Source organism: Alternaria ethzedia (assembly GCF_023757985.1).
Source record: "Alternaria ethzedia strain BMP 0044 chromosome Unknown scaffold_2, whole genome shotgun sequence".
Lineage (NCBI taxonomy): Eukaryota > Fungi > Ascomycota > Dothideomycetes > Pleosporales > Pleosporaceae > Alternaria > Alternaria ethzedia.
Window position 1 is genome coordinate 662,002 of NW_026056195.1, and position 16,888 is coordinate 678,889.

General features: G+C 53.1%; 6 protein-coding genes and 1 non-coding gene across 7 annotated transcripts; 4 read left to right on the top strand and 3 right to left on the bottom strand.

The window, feature by feature from the left end:
- Positions 1-13: 13 nt before the first annotated feature.
- Positions 14-85, bottom strand: J4E87_001025. Its single transcript has one exon. It is a non-coding gene; the product is annotated as a tRNA-Ala (tRNA).
- A 1,126-nt stretch (positions 86-1,211) lies between these two features.
- Positions 1,212-3,281, top strand: J4E87_001026 (uncharacterized protein; the record flags this gene model as incomplete). Its single annotated transcript, XM_049372675.1, has 2 exons — positions 1,212-1,538; positions 1,587-3,281. 2 exons carry the CDS (start codon positions 1,212-1,214, stop codon positions 3,279-3,281), a joined length of 2,022 nt encoding a protein of 673 aa, XP_049237333.1.
- A 1,378-nt stretch (positions 3,282-4,659) lies between these two features.
- J4E87_001027 (uncharacterized protein) lies at positions 4,660-6,290 on the top strand (the record flags this gene model as incomplete). The annotated part of the gene is made up of 3 exons (XM_049372676.1): positions 4,660-5,294; positions 5,340-5,461; positions 5,542-6,290. The coding sequence occupies 3 exons, from the start codon at positions 4,660-4,662 to the stop codon at positions 6,288-6,290; spliced, it is 1,506 nt and encodes a 501-aa protein (XP_049237334.1).
- A 1,413-nt stretch (positions 6,291-7,703) lies between these two features.
- J4E87_001028 (uncharacterized protein) lies at positions 7,704-9,033 on the top strand (the record flags this gene model as incomplete). The annotated part of the gene is made up of 2 exons (XM_049372677.1): positions 7,704-8,298; positions 8,351-9,033. 2 exons carry the CDS (start codon positions 7,704-7,706, stop codon positions 9,031-9,033), a joined length of 1,278 nt encoding a protein of 425 aa, XP_049237335.1.
- Positions 9,034-10,115: 1,082 nt separating this feature from the next.
- Positions 10,116-11,333, bottom strand: J4E87_001029 (uncharacterized protein; the record flags this gene model as incomplete). Its single annotated transcript, XM_049372678.1, has 4 exons — positions 10,116-10,289; positions 10,344-10,358; positions 10,410-11,108; positions 11,160-11,333. The coding sequence occupies 4 exons, from the start codon at positions 11,331-11,333 to the stop codon at positions 10,116-10,118; spliced, it is 1,062 nt and encodes a 353-aa protein (XP_049237336.1).
- Positions 11,334-13,167: 1,834 nt separating this feature from the next.
- J4E87_001030 (uncharacterized protein) lies at positions 13,168-15,329 on the bottom strand (the record flags this gene model as incomplete). Its single annotated transcript, XM_049372679.1, has 3 exons — positions 13,168-14,871; positions 14,923-15,213; positions 15,279-15,329. 3 exons carry the CDS (start codon positions 15,327-15,329, stop codon positions 13,168-13,170), a joined length of 2,046 nt encoding a protein of 681 aa, XP_049237337.1.
- A 220-nt stretch (positions 15,330-15,549) lies between these two features.
- J4E87_001031 (uncharacterized protein) lies at positions 15,550-16,595 on the top strand (the record flags this gene model as incomplete). Its single annotated transcript, XM_049372680.1, has 2 exons — positions 15,550-15,900; positions 15,954-16,595. 2 exons carry the CDS (start codon positions 15,550-15,552, stop codon positions 16,593-16,595), a joined length of 993 nt encoding a protein of 330 aa, XP_049237338.1.
- Positions 16,596-16,888: the final 293 nt, after the last annotated feature.

Below are 16,888 nucleotides of genomic sequence, written 5' to 3' on the forward strand. Positions count from 1 at the left end.
CAGCGCAAAAAGATGGACTTGCAGGGAATCGAACCCTGGACCACTCCCATGCTAAGGGAGTATTATACCACTAAACCACAAGCCCGGTTTTGCTCTTTTGCCAAGAGGACCGCTGATTTCACCGTCGCCCAAACGGGCGATGAGCGGTGATCGGTGATCGGTGATTGATGAAAAGTCGCCAAATTGTAACGTTTATATCCTTATATTGCGGCTCGACGCCCTGAGTGAGCGAGGCTTGATAAAAATTCGTGTTACGTGCCAGTGACATTTTACCCCCACTCAATCGACTTAGCCGTTCTCGCCGAAAACACCATGCAAGTTTGTGGGGCTGACTCGCAAATTATGCCGCCAGTCAAAGTGCATCTTTCATTGGGACACGTAATTCACGCGAATGTTTCACTCCTTCTCTTCATCACTTATGGGGCAGTGTCTTATCCCTTTGCTAAAGACTTGTACAGTTACTCGCATACAAGAGAAGCTCATAGTGCCCCTGTGATAGGTACGTCACATTAGGTGTCAGGTAGGCTCAGTGCAGAGGTTCAACGTCCAGATATTGGTAGGTTGAGGGGAAGGATGCAACGGCTTCGCAAGAGAAGGCCTCCCTACCCTCCTTGCATCCAGTTTTGCTGTATATGACTACACCATGGCACTGCGTAATTCATAGTGACGTATCATCAATGCCCGATAGTTGGTTGATTTTAGTGTTGGTATTGAACCTTCGAAATCACCCTTCCACAACTGTGCAGAATGAGTACCCAGGTAAAGGTCAACACCGGAGCATTATGCAAGAATACTTCCAATACAAGACCATAGACATAGTGCTCAAGGCTGACTTCAGCGCTCCGATGATACAGGAAGGTTGAAATACCTAGGTAGGATCTTTCAGGTGCTCAGGGCCGGCTGCAAAGGGGAACATCCTCGACGATGCTGATTAATGCGTACGAAGGAAGTTCCCGCTGGAACTATACGCCATAAACCTTTCACTAACATACAGAAAAATAGCACCTTTGTGTACACCATGATCGTAGCTGAACATGTGTTCGTAGGAGCCGAGTACCGCACTAACCGCTTACGACGACATCTTGGCAGTCGCGCGGTCCCAACGCGCCAAAGATTCCAGACATCAACCAACCCCAGCTTTCGCGCCCGCTGCATCACCACCCAAACCGACCCGACCGACGCGGCAATCCCGTCGCATCATCTCCGCCATCATGTACGGCATGAACCAAGCCTACCATGCCCCCGACCCGAGTGCGCAGGTGCCGAACCACCTCCTTCCCCATGTGCACCTGATATCCTCGTACCGCTTCCCTACTCTGCCGGGCCTCCAAGCTCCGCAAGCCCTCGAGTACCTCATCAAAGGCCCGCAGATCGTGCGCGACACGTCCCCCGTCGCGTGGACCTACCTTGCCGCCCCTCCCCAAGATGGCACTGTCATCCTCACATGGCAGCCCCCGCGCATGGGCACCATGTTCGCCTCGGACGGCATGGTTTGGGCTGATGCTGAGACCGCATACGATATGAACGTGCGCGGATACGTATGTATACCAAGGCGTCATTTGCGCGCAATGCCTAACACCCTATAGACTCTCCAAGTCCTTGTCCACAACAGTGGCTACCACTACCCCGGCGAACCATATGCCGTACACGCGCGCCATCGCTATCGAATCGCCGCAGGTCCTGGAAACATCGATCCCAATCTCTGGCTTGTACACTACAAGCCCGCAGATCCACAAAGCAGAATGCCCGCCGCCCAAATACCCGTCCCACGAGAGGTCCAGGCTCAGTTCCAGATGCGCGCTCAACTCCAGCAAGCCGGACCGTTGATGCGCAAGGAATTCATGCTAGTCGACCAGGCGAATTGGCCAAAAGTCGAGTTTGGACACCAGGCGATGAGAGGCCCTCAGCCACAGGGCTACAACCCCATGTACCCAGGCAGGCAATATCCTGCACAACCTCCGCCAGCCAAACGCCAGCGCTTGCCGACACAACCTCAACCCCGTCAACCCGCTGCAGGCGCGCTTGCGCCGGACAACACTCTCGAAGAGGAGGAGAACGCGACACAAGATGCTTTCGATTTCCTCACTCCGCGCGAGATCAGCTTGTCGCGCTACAAGCAGCATCACGAGTGGATGGAGGAGATCTTCTCATCGCCGTACGCTGTTGGAAAGATCGCGCCGATTGATCTAGGCCTAGGCCTCATGGGCGAGCTTGCTCCGCTTACTGCTGGCATCTTGGACGTCCCTGGAGCTGAGAATGTGGAGCCAGGAAAGGACAACTACCAAATCAAAAACTACTACAAGCTGGACGCAGACCAACTCAAGGACTTCGAGAAGCGCGTAGCAGAGTACACGAAGAACGAGCAGGCTGAAATTGACAAGATGAAGGCCGAGCACGCGAAGAAGGTGGCACAGTTGAAGCGCACCAGGACCTACATCAAAGCCGAACGCCGACTACGAGATCTATCTCGCTCCACCGAGAGCGACGGTGATGACGCAAACCCGGTCGAAGGAGTTGTACAAGATTTGGAGAAGTCGCTGGGTGTTAAGTTTGATGAGAAGAAGGCGGTTGTCTGTGTAGACAAGGGTGGTTTTATTGAAGTACAACAACCCTCACCTCCAAAAGCGCAGATGAACGGCAACGGAGCCCAACAGCAAGCGAACGGCACATCGAATGGCATGAACAACCAGGGCTCAATGGAAGATAACTCTGCCGCGAACCTCTTGGATCAATATGGGTCGGGATCACTTTCTGGCACACCTATCGGCAACATGTCCTTGCCTAGACTATCGCAACCACCGAGTCAATCGCAGTCCGCCACCGGTACACCCAATGTACCACACGGCAACATGAACCAGTCGTCGGCATTCGATCAACAGGATACAAGCCTTGATGTAGGAGCCGATCTTTTGGATCTGGATGTAGAAATGTCCGGCATGGCGGGTGCAGGAGACAAGACTGATGACTGGACGATGAACGACCAGTCAGGCAATGCCCAACAGCCAGCCGGCGGTGTCCAGCAGCCAAACATGAGCAGCAACCAGCGCCCGAACAACGTCGGTGGGATGCCTCAATCCAACATCGACGCTGATGCAGGCAGCATGTTCGACACCGCCGACTTTGGAAGCTTCGACAACATTGACAGTGCTGGAGACGCTCTGGCCGACTATGGACACGATGACAACCTGGGCTTGGACCTTGTCGATGATTCGGCGTTCGGCGATGCTTTTCACGGGACTGAAATGCATCACGACGAGACTGGTGAGGGTGACCACGCATAGTATGCGTACGCGAATATGGATTGAAGCTGGACTAGCCGGTGTCCTGGTGTGTTGAGTACTATTCTAGTGGCTGTACTATTACGTTTTGTATGACTTGGAGTCGACGGCGTCTCTTTGCATATCCACGGCTTACTATCAGCCTGAAAGGTTTCATATACACAATTCTAGAGGCGATATTCTCTTGCTAAGTTTGCAACTCAGTTTATGGCTGAAGCCACACCGAAACTTGAATAGGAAGGTGCAACGTTGTGTTTGGCCAATGTGGTCTGGGTCGTCAGCAATGTGTCGCAACATGGCGGTGTTGAGGTCACGACTAGCGTGGTGTACAGCTAACCCGCAGCCATCTAACGCCGCATCAACAAACCAGGACAATATGACTAATTTCGCTGTCTAGATGCGAGCATATTGCAGAGACTCTGATCGCGAAGCTGCTTGCCATACAGGACGTGTACAGTGTGAACACCTAATGCTCTGATATATTGATGCAGTGTCTTCTTGTTCCCATACCAAGCTCGTGTCATTATGGAACTGCCCTGTATTAACGTCCAATGCTCGAGATTATACACTATATTTAGCACTTTGCGTGCTTCTTGGGTTTGTACCAATCAATCTTTCTGTCACGACTCTGTCCTTACGCGTCGAGTACTACACAGGCTTGGTCACCAGTGTAAGCATATCGCGCTTAGCTACATATGCACGATAAAGAATAAGCAGATGAGCAGCGTGTACAACGTCGACACTGTTAATGTAGAATCAGCTCATAATTTGTTTCGTTGTGCCATTTCCGGAAACCCGTCTTCTGCTCATCTCAGATTCCTTAGAGCTTGATGCTGTTCTCTCGCAAGCGTGTCCGCGCTCTCGACAACTCACTTTGCTTCTTGCGTTAGCCAATACTTGGTGGCTTTCAGGATGCTCGCCAGAGCGCTCTGGTTGTTTATTTGCGTTTTCATGTTGTATGCCCCAGCCAACTCAACTGCCGTACCAAGAAAGGGTGTTAAAACACGACAAACGAATTCAATACATCCTATTCTTGGCGTTCGTGGACTGGGTATCGATACTATACATCCTCGATTGGAGATACGAGAATTACAGCGGAACAAAGATCAGTTCAACGTCTACCTGCTAGGGCTGCGGCGACTGCAGAGCATAGGTCAATACGACAAGTTCTCTTACTATCAGATCGCAGGTAAGCTCTGTCACTATCATATGCAACATGTAACCAGATAGTGACACACTAATCGACACCAGGTATACACGGCCGGCCTTACATACCATGGGATGACGTTGGCAAACATCCGAACGGAAGCAACGGCTACTGTGCTCATGGCAGCAACCTGTTTCCCACCTGGCACAGACCCTATCTCGGCCTCATAGAAGTATGGAAGGGGACTTGCGAATTATCCGGTCCACTGACTCTGAAAAGGAACTGCTCTACTCCAATGCTCAACAAGCAATCTCGGAGTTTCCGGTGGGAGAAGCGAGGGAGAGAATGTACAATGCCCTAAGCACCTTCCGCATGCCGTATTGGGACGCCGCTGCCGTACCGCCCAAGGACACAAGCTCCTTCCCTGCGATCGTACAACAGGAAACGGTCGAGATTGAAGTTCCAAATGGGGAGGCGACGACCACAATGTCTGTTCCGAATCCGCTGTACGCTTACTACTTCCATCCTTTGCCAGTTGATGACTTCAAGAGTGTACCGTGGATACTCTGGAATTCGACAAAGAGACACCCGGCTAGTATGGCCGTAAGTGCGAAATCCCAGAACGACCTTGTAGCGGAGTCTCTGGACAGCAATCGGGTGAACCTCATGCAGCAGACTTACCAGATGCTGGGCATGCAAGCAAATTATCTCGACGTCAGTAACAGCATGGCGGAAACGGATGCTCAGGGCGCCATCCCGAATAGTCTGGAGTCGGTACATGATACTTTGCATAATGCCATTGGTCGTGGAGGTCATATGTACGATGCGGCGTACTCTGCATTTGATCCTATCTTCTGGCTGCTTCATACGTAAGTACCGCGCAACCTACTCTAGTCGGGTGTTGACTATTGTAGCAACGTCGACCGATTGCTTGCCATCTGGCAAGACCTTCATCCGGATAGCTTCGTCGAGAGTCACGTCAACCCTTGGCCGACATTCGCGACTGCACCGTATTCAGAAGCGGACGAAAATACACGTGAGTGCATCCTGGACCGCTTACTCGATATTGTATGACGCTGATATCGATAGCTCTTTATCCATTTCATCGCAATACAGCAGGCGACTTTTGGACCTCAGCCTCTGTTCGCGACCACACAATCTTCGGCTCCACGTATTCTGAGTTCCTCGGGCTCTCCGCAACCGACACTCTGGTTGGTAGAGTGAACGCACTGTACGGGGTGAATGCAACGCCACGGTTCTCGTGGGAGACCGCACGCGCTGAACAGCATGTCGCCAGTCCACAGAGCAGCGATTCCCAGTACCAGTACTCCGCCGTCATACGCGCACAACATATGGGGCCTGGAGGTGTTTCCAAGGTCCTCGTCTTCTTGGACGCAGATATGAACATCAACGCCGGACCTGCGAATACTCAGGCATGGATGTCAGAGCCTGGGTTCGTTGGATATGCAGGTTTCCAGAACGCGGTTGGCCAGGAGAAGACAGAGATGCAGACCAATGGCGTGGTCGCATTGACAGCAGCGCTGGAAGACCGGATGCGCATGGGGGAACTGCGCAGTATGGATGAGAATGTCGTTGGAACGTATCTGCAGGAGAAGCTACATTGGTTGCTTGTTGATGTAAGGCTCTTCGATCCGGCAAACAGCCATGCATACCGATATTTGCTAACCAACTTGTGTCAGGCCAATGACAATGTCATCGCTCCTGAGCACGCGTCCGGCTTCTCGATTGGGGTGTTGTGGGCGAAGACAACGCCAGGTACGGCAAGCACGCTGCCTGCGGTCCTGGGTGGCGGCTTCGAGCAGTTGCCACACGCTACGATGGGCAAGGCAGGTGGAGTGCAATGACAGAGGCGCTGAAGGCGTTTCTTGAAATCTGACTCATGGTTATCGTGACAGTGGAAAGATGTTCTTCCAAGTAGCCCTGCAATTTTACGAGAATGTAATCGAGTTATCGCGAGAAGGGCGCGAACACAGGGAGAGATTCATCTGGGTAACAAGACGTGTTCGTTCTGTATACGCAGCTGCATGCGCGGTGAGGCCTTGGCAGGTTTGCCGCGCGATTGTCACGACACACAACACATTGTTACCGCTCAGGTGTGAAACGGCACTCTATCGGAGACGGACGCTCTGGCAAATGACGATGCGTTGCAGCGACCCCTAACTTGGCTCAGGGGTTGCAGTCTCGGTTAAAGCGGCCCTCCACGTCAGCCCGCCAAGACAACGAAACGTTCTTCCGTGTGCTTGATTCTACGAGGCGTCGCACTAGCTTACGCCTCCATGCGCCGATGAGCAGTGGTACCGCTATCGTGATCCGGATACGCGGGTAGTTGGCTTTGCGGAGTGCTGAATGTTCGCCTCGTGGTTCGTAACATGCGTTAAATTTGGTCTTGTAGTAAGGAACGGTTCCGGACGATCATGGCTAAGTGCAGCTGCAATGGCTGTGTTACATCCGCCAGCGGAGAGTTCCAGATATAGGGACCATCGTCAGGAGAGCGCTACGCGATGGAGTTGTAAAGGCCACAGATGCAGCTTGTTAGCGCGGGATGCCGTTTCCCTCCATCTTCATGCTCCATGCTTCATCTGCCCGGGCACGCGACATGAGCACCAACCTCATTGCGGCTCAGGGGTGATCTGTGGTAGAGTCTTGCCATCAATTTCAAGCATTACCTGGGGTTTTTGCCGCGCCCGCAAACCACTGATGGCGTGCCAAAGGAGAGTGCTAAAGTGACCTTCCCGATAGCCTCTCTTGGCATTATCCAACTGTCCAGCATCTGCCCAGTGAGCCGCGTCTACTGCAGGGTGCGCGTTCCTGAAAAGATGTAGCCCCCACCGGTAGGGCCAGGGTGCATTGGCTTCTCAAGGCCAAACCGCTGGTTTACACTCACACTTCCTTTTGACCTCTGCTCCCCTCTTTGCCGTCCGTTTTGAGCTTTGCTGCAGCGATTCCATCATTACGAGCGCCGTTGTTCTTCGCCTTCTTGGTACCCGGAATTCGGCACCAGCGGAACTTCCAAGCCACCTGGGCACGCATCAGCAAGTCTCGAAGCCACGGCAATGCGCCTGAGCACATACTATAGTTCTTAAATCCTCACCTTCCTTGAATAGTAGACTTTCTTTTGGCTTTGCACGCTACATTCTCTCACCATGCCTCCTCGCGACGCCAACTGGATAGATGTAAGTCGTACCCGCCGTCACAAGCACAGTCGTGTAACTGGGGCTAACAGTGTGCTATAGGGCCTCCGAGGCATAGCATCCTTTATGGTCGTATGCGGTCACCTATGTACTGCGTTTGTACCATGGCTACACCAGCCCGCCGCAGACGCAAAATCCGCGCCGCACCTCTTCCAACTCCCCTTCTTCCGCCTCGCCGTCGGAGGTCGTAGCGCCGTAGCCCTCTTCTTCCTCGTAACTGGATACGTCAATTCGATTGGGCCGATTAGCAAGTCGCGCCAGGGAAATCACGATGCTGCCTTCCACGGCATTGCACGAAGTGCGCTCGCGCGCTCAGGAAGGCTGATTCTCCCCACCATGGCGGCGACCATCGTTACCTGGTTCATGGCGAATACGAACGCATACCATATGACGAAGCACGTCGATGCGCAGTGGATACGGCAGGGTTGGCACCGACAGGAGCCTACGCTGTGGATGGCTTTCAAGTCGCTGTTCAGGGCGCAAACAGAGACATGGACAACCGGCTGGGACGAGTACGATGGCACACAATGGACACTGCATATGTTCTTGGAAGGCGCATTCATGGTCTATACAACCATGCTTGCTACGGTTTTGGTGCGACCGAAAGCGCGGTTCATCATCTACGGCATCATGTACATGTATTTCTGGCAAGTTGGCAAAGGTGTGTACAGTTCCGGCCAGCAAACGAATTGGGCAATCGCTAACTAGAGCAGACCTCACAGTTGGCTCCATCAAGGGTCTCAACATCGTCACGGGCATGTTCGTAGCCGAGCTGCACAACCACTACAAGGATGCCGCCACCTCCGTCCTCCCCGCCCCCATCCCCGCCATCATGATAATTTGCGGCATGTTCATGGCTGGATTTCCCCAAGACTCGGCACAGAACACACGCTGGTCGCACACGATGGCCACCATCATGCACAGCCTGACCGCCGATAAGACGGATATCCGAAGATACTGGGACCACCTGGGAGCCGCGTTTGTCCTGCTGGGAATCTTCTTTTCGAGGAACGCACGCAAACTCCTTACGTCGCCTGTCTTTAATTTCCTCGGTCGTGTCAGTTTCCCTGTATACCTGCTGCACAACACTTTCATCAAGTCTGTGCTTACCTGGATGATCTACCTACCTTCCGCGATGAACCCGCCAAGGAACGAGAAGGGAGAGCAACAGGACCTTCAACGTGGATCGACGACGCACATTCTTATCGCCATCGCGGTCTTTTACTACATCCTATACCGAACTGCGGCATTATGGGTCAAGCACGTCGACCCAGTATGCGCAAACATTGTCAACGCAGCGACGAAGTGGGCATATGGCGAACCACAACAGAAAGAGGCCCGGCCGATACTAGGGAACGGGAATGGAACGACCGACAAGAGTGTTCTTCCTTCATAAGTCCGTGTTTCTGGTCAGACACCCTGTTATTCTTCCCTCCATTCTTGTTGATCATTTTGCGGGAGCTGGAGCTTCTGTTATTACTATTCCATTTTTAAATCTCAAATTTCCTTTGTATCAAAGCATGTTTTGGAGCCAAGCATTGTGCGTTTGTGAGCGACCATGGCATGTAAGCTTGGACGTTTTGGGGTATACAAGGTGGCATAACCTGGTGAACGGATGATTTGGAAAGAGTCGAGGAGAGGTACAGTACGCTGAAGTAGATGAATGAACATATGAAACTTCACTTTTGGACTCGACATGGCTTTCGAGTGTTGGTTTCGAGTCACCCAGAGTCACATCGTGTCCGCCACATAGCCACAAGCCAACTTGTTTTTGGCGCAAAACGTTCATGTCATCGCCAACCACTTCACTTTCCAAAAGTCATTTACGAACGAACAACTCTTTTTGGAGAGTCACTCATGCATTTGAGGGTGTCGAGAAGAGGAGAAAAGGTCAGAAGGCAGAGATTATATATGCTTGGTAGCTGGCGCTAACATGTTTTTGTGTTGGCGCCGATGAGGTCACGCAGCGCGAGCCATGCTTCAGTCGTTTGGCGGTGACTATCGAGGAAGGCATCAGGAGGGTTGATGACGACAGTGAGTTTTTGGGGGACCGATAGATGGAGAGATAGTCCAGTGTAACGAGTACATTGGTTTGTATACTCTACTGTCATCCTCGCCAGATGACATGTATATCTCCCAGGCACGCCATGTCTTTTACTCAACCTCCCATTCCTCCTCGTATGCGGCATTCTGACACCACCTAAGGCACACATGAAGGTGACGAGTTCGTTGGATATAATCAGGCATTATCATTATCGTAAAAGTGTCTATCAGAACGAGTAGCGAGTGAACCGATAATACTGCTGCCGGAATAGGGTATCAAGAAACGCGGAAACCAAAATGCCCAAGTCCATCATCAAACCCTCATCAATCTGCCTTGTCGTATCCATCCATCCGTAATCATCGCTTACCAAACCAAGAAACCAAAAAGCAACATGAATACAGAGAAGAATGGGAGCTTGTCATTAAGCCAGTTCTTTACATGTTCTCAATGACATGCGAGTTGATGGCGCTCTGGAAGCCGTGGCTATTACCGCCGTATTCCTGAGCTGCCGAGCTCTGCACGCCCATTGGGCTGGCGCCGTGGGAGCTTGGTCCTTCGCCGACGGAGTCGGCTTGAGCAAGCGCGCTCTGGACAGTCTGGTTTTGAGCCTAAGAGAAGTCAGCATTTGTGTTAGATACAGCGTGTATAGGGGTTTCACTTGCCGGCAAAAAGATCACCTAATCGGGAATTAGCGGAAGTCTAGATGAATAGAGTATGAATGGACTGACCTTGGAGTTTGCGGACTTTGCCATGGCTTGCATAGCCTCGAGGTATCTGATTTGCATAGCTGGAGCGCTGCTGAGAATGTCGGCGGCTTGACGCATAAGCTTGGCAGCCTCAACTTCAGCCCTCGCAGCAATGACCTTGGCTTCTCCGGTACGCTTGCTCTGGGCAGCCATAGAGAGCGAATCCTGCAGATCCTGGCTGAAGATGATATCCTTGACGAGCATCGACTCAACCTCAACACCCCATCCAAGCGCCGTCTCCTCGATAATCTCACGGATTGACTGGGCAATCTCCTCGCGACGCTCGATCACATCCTGAAGCACACGCGCACCAACAACATGCCTCAGCGTCGTCTGCGTACGCTCCACAAGCGCCTGGCGGATGTTGGAGATGGAGAAAGCGGCCTTGTGGGGCGAGGTGATGCGGTAGTAGATGACTGATGTCAACTGAAGGGAGACGTTGTCCTTGGTCATGCAGACCTGCTTGGGGACTTCGACGATCTGGATCTTGATGTCGACTTGGACGAGTTGCTCGGATAGTGGGTTTACGTAGACGAGACCGGGGTCGACGGCGCGGGCGAAGCGCCCGAACTTTGTGACGAGACCTACGTTTCCTTGGTTGACGGGCTTGTAGGGGTTGGGGCAGACGATGCAGCAGGGGATGGCTCCGAGGGTACCGATGCAGCCTCCTAGGGTGTTGATCTAGATGGATGTTAGAGTGGCGCATGGGATATGGATTTAAGGTAAACATACCATGCCACCGTACCAGCCGTTTGTGTCAGCATCAGCATCATCAGGCTGGATAACCCTCGCATAGCTAGGCTGAAGATCCTCTCGACGCGGTGGTTGAACCTTGATAACCGGCTCGGCAGTGCGAGGTGACTGAGTGCCACCATTGACAGGTGCCTTTCCGTTGACGTCGCTCATGGTTGCGGTAGTACGTTGATTGTTAACGGTATCGTTATCGTGAAGAATGGGTCTGGAAGAAGAATGAGTAGACTCGGCGATGGTAGAAGGATACGTGAGGGACATTATTCGACAACAACAGGGTGTCGTTGGCTTATATGCACCCAGGCAATTGCATTCACAGCACCATGCATTCTGAGCGGGGAAGCTAGCTTAGCTCGATCCCTGCTCGTGCCCATGCCCTTGTCACGCTAGTGTGTGGCCACTTCTTGGGGCTGTGCGCACCTGTCTTACCATCGCATGCGACCAAAAGGACTCTTGACGACAGCGTGGGATGCGCATCCATTACCACCTGCTGTAAGGCTCACTACGATCCTTGAGATGAAGCGACAAACACATTGATTGACCTTGGTTTCCTATACCCATACCAGCGCGCACTTCTGCAGTTTGACACAAACCCATCGAATTCCCGTCACACAACATCCACGCACCTCCAAGGCCTCCCGCACTCGGCTAAGTCGGGAACCAAGCCCAGAGCACACCCTTCGGGTCTACTCGTGACGTGCAAATACGCTCAAGGCACACTCGATATATGCAAACGGGCCATACAGAGGGCGTGCTCAAACATGTCCGACGTCAGCGATCTGGCCATTCGATAAGCACACCAATTCAGCCATCTCGGCATTATCACGCGCCTCGTGGATCGGGCAACAAGTGCCCCGGCCATCGGATTCAGCCCTGTAGGTGGGCTTCGTGGCGAAGGCTCGGCTGCGGATGTTAGGCCATATCTGAAAGGGGACTAACAACGCCCGAGGAGGCTGGTGAGTTGGCTTGACAGTAGACGAGTTATTTCCGATCTTGTAAGCGCGCTGGCGCGGGAAAACATCGTGAGGCATCGCACTTGTGTTGGTGCTGGCTATTACTCTCTGCGGCACAGCTGTGAGCTGTCTCTTCTGCCTTCTGGATGGCTTCAGCGTCTAAGTCGTCTTGCAGCCATTTGGACAAGGGGTGCGCCACGGCGGTACTATCTACACCGTGTACGAAGTGCATGTCCTCGCATTCATGAGTTCGTACTCCGGTCCGCACCGGTCAGATATCGCTCACGAGCGATTTCGGCGCGCCGTGAGCGAGTTGTAATTCCCTCACGAAGTGTCTGCGCATTTTCCGTATTGCCTTGCGCATTTCCGTTACAGGTCGCCGGTGAGCATCAATTCCCTCATCCCTCATCTCGAGATGAGTGGTGTGGGAATAATGCACAGCCCAATCAGGCGCTCGACTACAAAGACAATGCCTTCTTTGAAATCTTACTCCAACTCCATTGGACCCATCGAGAAACGGCTTACTCAGGGGGAGACCTTGATGTTGGTCTGTTTTGGGGTCGTGTTGTATGCTCGCCTTGAAGAGGCACAGTTAGTACGGCCTATATATACTGTGCGCCTACTACGCCCCAGCGCTATGGTCCTGTTTCCGCGCCGCACATGGCTTTCAAGGTACTTAAGCGCCCAGGTCCATTCGTTTGGCCTACTTGCAGACCAACATTAGTTCGAGAACAAGATATTGGGTTCTAGCGTGTTGCATACGACACTCTCTCAAGTGTTCGAAAAAGTGCAATGTAGCAGCGTGGACGTCTTCACGGGAATTCAGTCTGCTGGACGTCCTACAGAACTCTGTATGTATTCCTTAACTAGACTTATGGAATATCGTATCTTGAACTGCTCCTGTCTTGTAGGATGCAACTGTAATGTATGTATTGCATATAACCTGAAGTCTAATGAATGCCAATACTTGATACCAAACGCCAAATATGCACCGAACGAGTATTGTACAGCACCTCAGAACCCCCAAACCCTCTCCTCTACTTCAAAATACTCGCCCCTCTTCGATCCTTCTTGAGCGGCGAGAAGGTAAACGCCTCCTCACTCATCATGTTGAATCCGCCCGAAATGGGGCGTCCCTGTCCCTGCTTACCCAACACATTCTTACTCAGGGCCCTCGCCGCAAATAGGCCTTTGCTGAGACCGACAGGCTTCAGGGGCGCAGCGTCTTCGGCATCTTCAGAATCAAAGAGTGTCTTGCCGGCACCTGCACCAAGCTTGCGCTTCTTCTTCTTCTCCGCTGCGGGTTCCTCGGTAAATGTGGCAAAGGACATGAGTGACTTGCGAGGCTTGACTTTGCTGGACTTCTTGGATGGGCCATCGTCGTCTTTGGTCGGGATGGATACGGGTGCGTTCTCGGATGTGTTGTGCGAGAGCTCAGATGCTTCCTCTGAGACCATCTCGAGGACTGGGGCAGCGTTCTTCTTGCGTGGCTTTGCGTTTGCCTTGCTCGATGCTGATGGCGCGAGGGCCTTGACCTTGGGTTGGGCAGTCTTCTTGAGGGCTTTCTTGGGAGGCGCTGTCGGAGTAGCTTGCTCTTCAGCAGCTTCTTCTTCGCCTTGCTCGGCTTCTTCCTCCTCTTCTTCAACGATGGGACTGTCAAGTGCTATATTGCTAGCTTTGTTCAGGAATGGCGTTAGTGAGAAAGTGGATGTATCGCCCATGGCAGAGACCGAAGTGCCGCGCTTCGCCTTCTTCGCAGGGAAGCCGTCTCCTGGTGTACCCAGCATAGTCTCTGGCTCAGCGGTGGCGGCCATACGCTTTCGAGCAGTCTTTGCGGGCTTGCTAGACGCAGCTGCGATGCTCTTAACAGGTGGTGCGGTCTGCGCCCGGTCTACCCTTTGAAGCTCGGCTTCCTTCTCCTTCAACTTCTCCTTGGTCGTTCGCAGCTTCTCGCGGAAGGCGCTCAGCTTGTCGTCGAGAACCGCGTTTTTGCCCTGGAGTTCGGCCAAGGTCTGCTTGTATTCCTTCTCTTGCTTCTTGCGCTCGCGCTTCTCTTCTTCCAGCTCTTTCCTTGCAGCTTCGGCTTGATCGTCGGGCTGTTGCGAACCCTTCCTCGATGCCTTCTCCGCCTTCTGACGCTCGCGCTTCTCTTGTTCGAGTTCCTGTCGCAGCTCTTCGATCTCAGCATCGCGGGCGGCGGTGTCTTTGTGGGCTTTCTCGGCTTGTAGGCGTGCGGCCTTTTCTTGTTGTAGTTCCTCGCGGAGTTGCTCAATCGCGGCATCTTGGGCCTCACTGCGCTTGCTGGCCTTGTTGGCCTCCTTCTTGGACAGGCTCTCGACCTTGGCCTGCAGACTTTCGGTGGCCTGTTGTTGCGACTCCAGATCGGCCTGCACCTTCTCCATGGCCTTTTCAGCCTTTGTAAGCCCGGCCTCAGCCTTGATCCGGTCCTTCTTCTCCGTTGCGAGCTCATTGCGGAGGTCCTCGTCCTGCTCCATCTTCTTCCCCTGTTTCGCGATGGTACGGGCGGAGGTTCGCTTCTCGTTCTCGAGTTCGACTTGTAGCGTGGTCATCTGGCGTTGCAATGCGAGCTTTTCGGAGAGCAGGCCGGTGTTTGCTTCGACCTGGGCGCGTAGGTGTTCGACTTCGGGGCGTAGTGATGAGATTTCGCGTGAGAGGGCGAGTTTGTCGGAAAGTATCTTGTTGGAGTCGGATGTGACGTTTTCCATAGCCTTGAGTTCGGCCTAAGAGTAGTAAGCAAATAGCGCAATGATCGATAGGCCGGACGTGCTTACCTTGAGATTCGCGACTTCCCGCGCCTGGGTGCGGATGGTGTTTTGTGCTGCCTCTGCCTCTGCTCGTTGCTCGTCCAACTGCGCAAGGGCCTCTTCGAGTGATGCCTCTAGCCCGTCGGAGCGCGTCTGCTCATCCTCGAGTTGTTCGTGTAGGTCGCTGTTCTCGTCTTGCAGGAGGCACTGGGCGACTCGCAACTTCCGCATCTCCTCGTCTTTGACTACCGCTTCGACCGAATGCTTACTCCGCTCGAGACTGAGTTCCAGCGTCGCGTTCCGCAGCGAATGTTGGAGCTGAAAGGGTTAGTAGAAGGTCTAAGACATGGCAGCCGAACAGGGTCCAGCCGTCTTTCACTCACATCCTTCATCTCGTAGTTGATGTCCATATCTGCCTCGACAGTGGCGACCATGGTATAATATCTGCTCAATGATGCGCGAGTGTATCGCTAGGTGTAGATGTAGGACGGAATGTGGTGGGGCTTTAGGTAGACGCGACTGTCGCGCACCCCTGCCTAGGTGTCGGCCTTGGCATTACGCACGCCGCATCTCCGAGCTCGAGGCCACGTTCCCAAGCACCAGTCCAACCCACCAAAGCTCCGCACACCAACTCTCCACCCGCCAAACGACACAATGCGGTGGTTACAGCTCCTCACGGCCTCGCTGCTACCCTTTACAGCTCTGGCAGCCAAGAAATCGACCGGCGACCGCTTCACTGACGCCCGCGCCAAGTCGCTTTCCGTGGGCCATCCGCTCAAGCTCGACGACGCCGGTTATGCGCAATTGACAAAGTCTCCGAGAGATTATGGCGTTGCTGTACTTTTGACTGCGCTGGAGCCGAGGTTCGGATGCATGCTCTGCAGGGACTTTCAGCCAGAGTGGGATTTGCTGGGCAAGAGCTGGATGAAGGGTGATAAAGATGGGAAGACGAGACTGGTGTTCGGCACGTTGGACTTTGTTGATGGAAAGAACACTTTCCAGTCGGTGAGACCTCCCTGTTCCTCTACTGTGAGCTCTCCAGAACTAACAATGGATAGATGATGCTTCAAACCGCACCTGTCCTCCTCTACTTCCACCCAACCGTCGGCGCAAACGCAAAGGTCGACTCCGCACCTGTCCGCTTCGACTTCACCGCCGGACCCCAGAAAGCCGAACAAATCCACGCCTGGATCGCGCGCCAGCTCCCCGCTGACGTGCCCAAGCCCTCCGTCTCCCGCCCCATCGACTGGGTCTTCTACATCTCCGCAACTGTCATCGTCCTCGGAGGTATCACGGCCATCTCAGTCGCCTGGCCATATATCATTCCCATCCTCCAGAACCGTAACCTCTGGGCCGCCGTCAGCCTCATTGCCGTGCTTCTCTTTACCAGTGGCCACATGTTCAACCACATTAGGAAGACACCGTATGTTGTTGGTGACGGCAAGGGTGGTATGAACTATTTTGCTGGAGGCTTCAGTAGCCAGTACGGTCTCGAGTCGCAGATTGTTGCTGCCATCTACGGCATCCTCGCTTTTGCTGCTATTTCTCTCGCCATCAAGGTTCCCAGGATCAAAGACCCGCGCGCACAGTCATTCGCCGTTTTCCTGTGGACCGGTGTCTTGTTCGGCATGTACAGCTTCCTGCTTAGCGTCTTCCGTATCAAGAACGGCGGATACCCCTTCTACCTGCCTCCCTTCTAGGTGAATCGGGAAGAGAGTAGTTGGGATTCCTGATTTGTGAGGGATAGTTGGGAAGGCTAGAAGCTTTTCCCATTTGGAAAGAAAGACCATTTTAGCAATCGAAAAAATCAAACTCGCGGTCAGAGTTTGGTGCACTTTATGATAACGCTGTTTGAGCGGGCCTTCATGAATTAGATGTCTGCCTAGAAGCGGACCTGTAGTCATTATTAGGATTTGACACCTTTGTATCAAAACTATCAAATGGATCATGTACTACATTAGGATATCGTATACACGCATATGAGCAAACCATG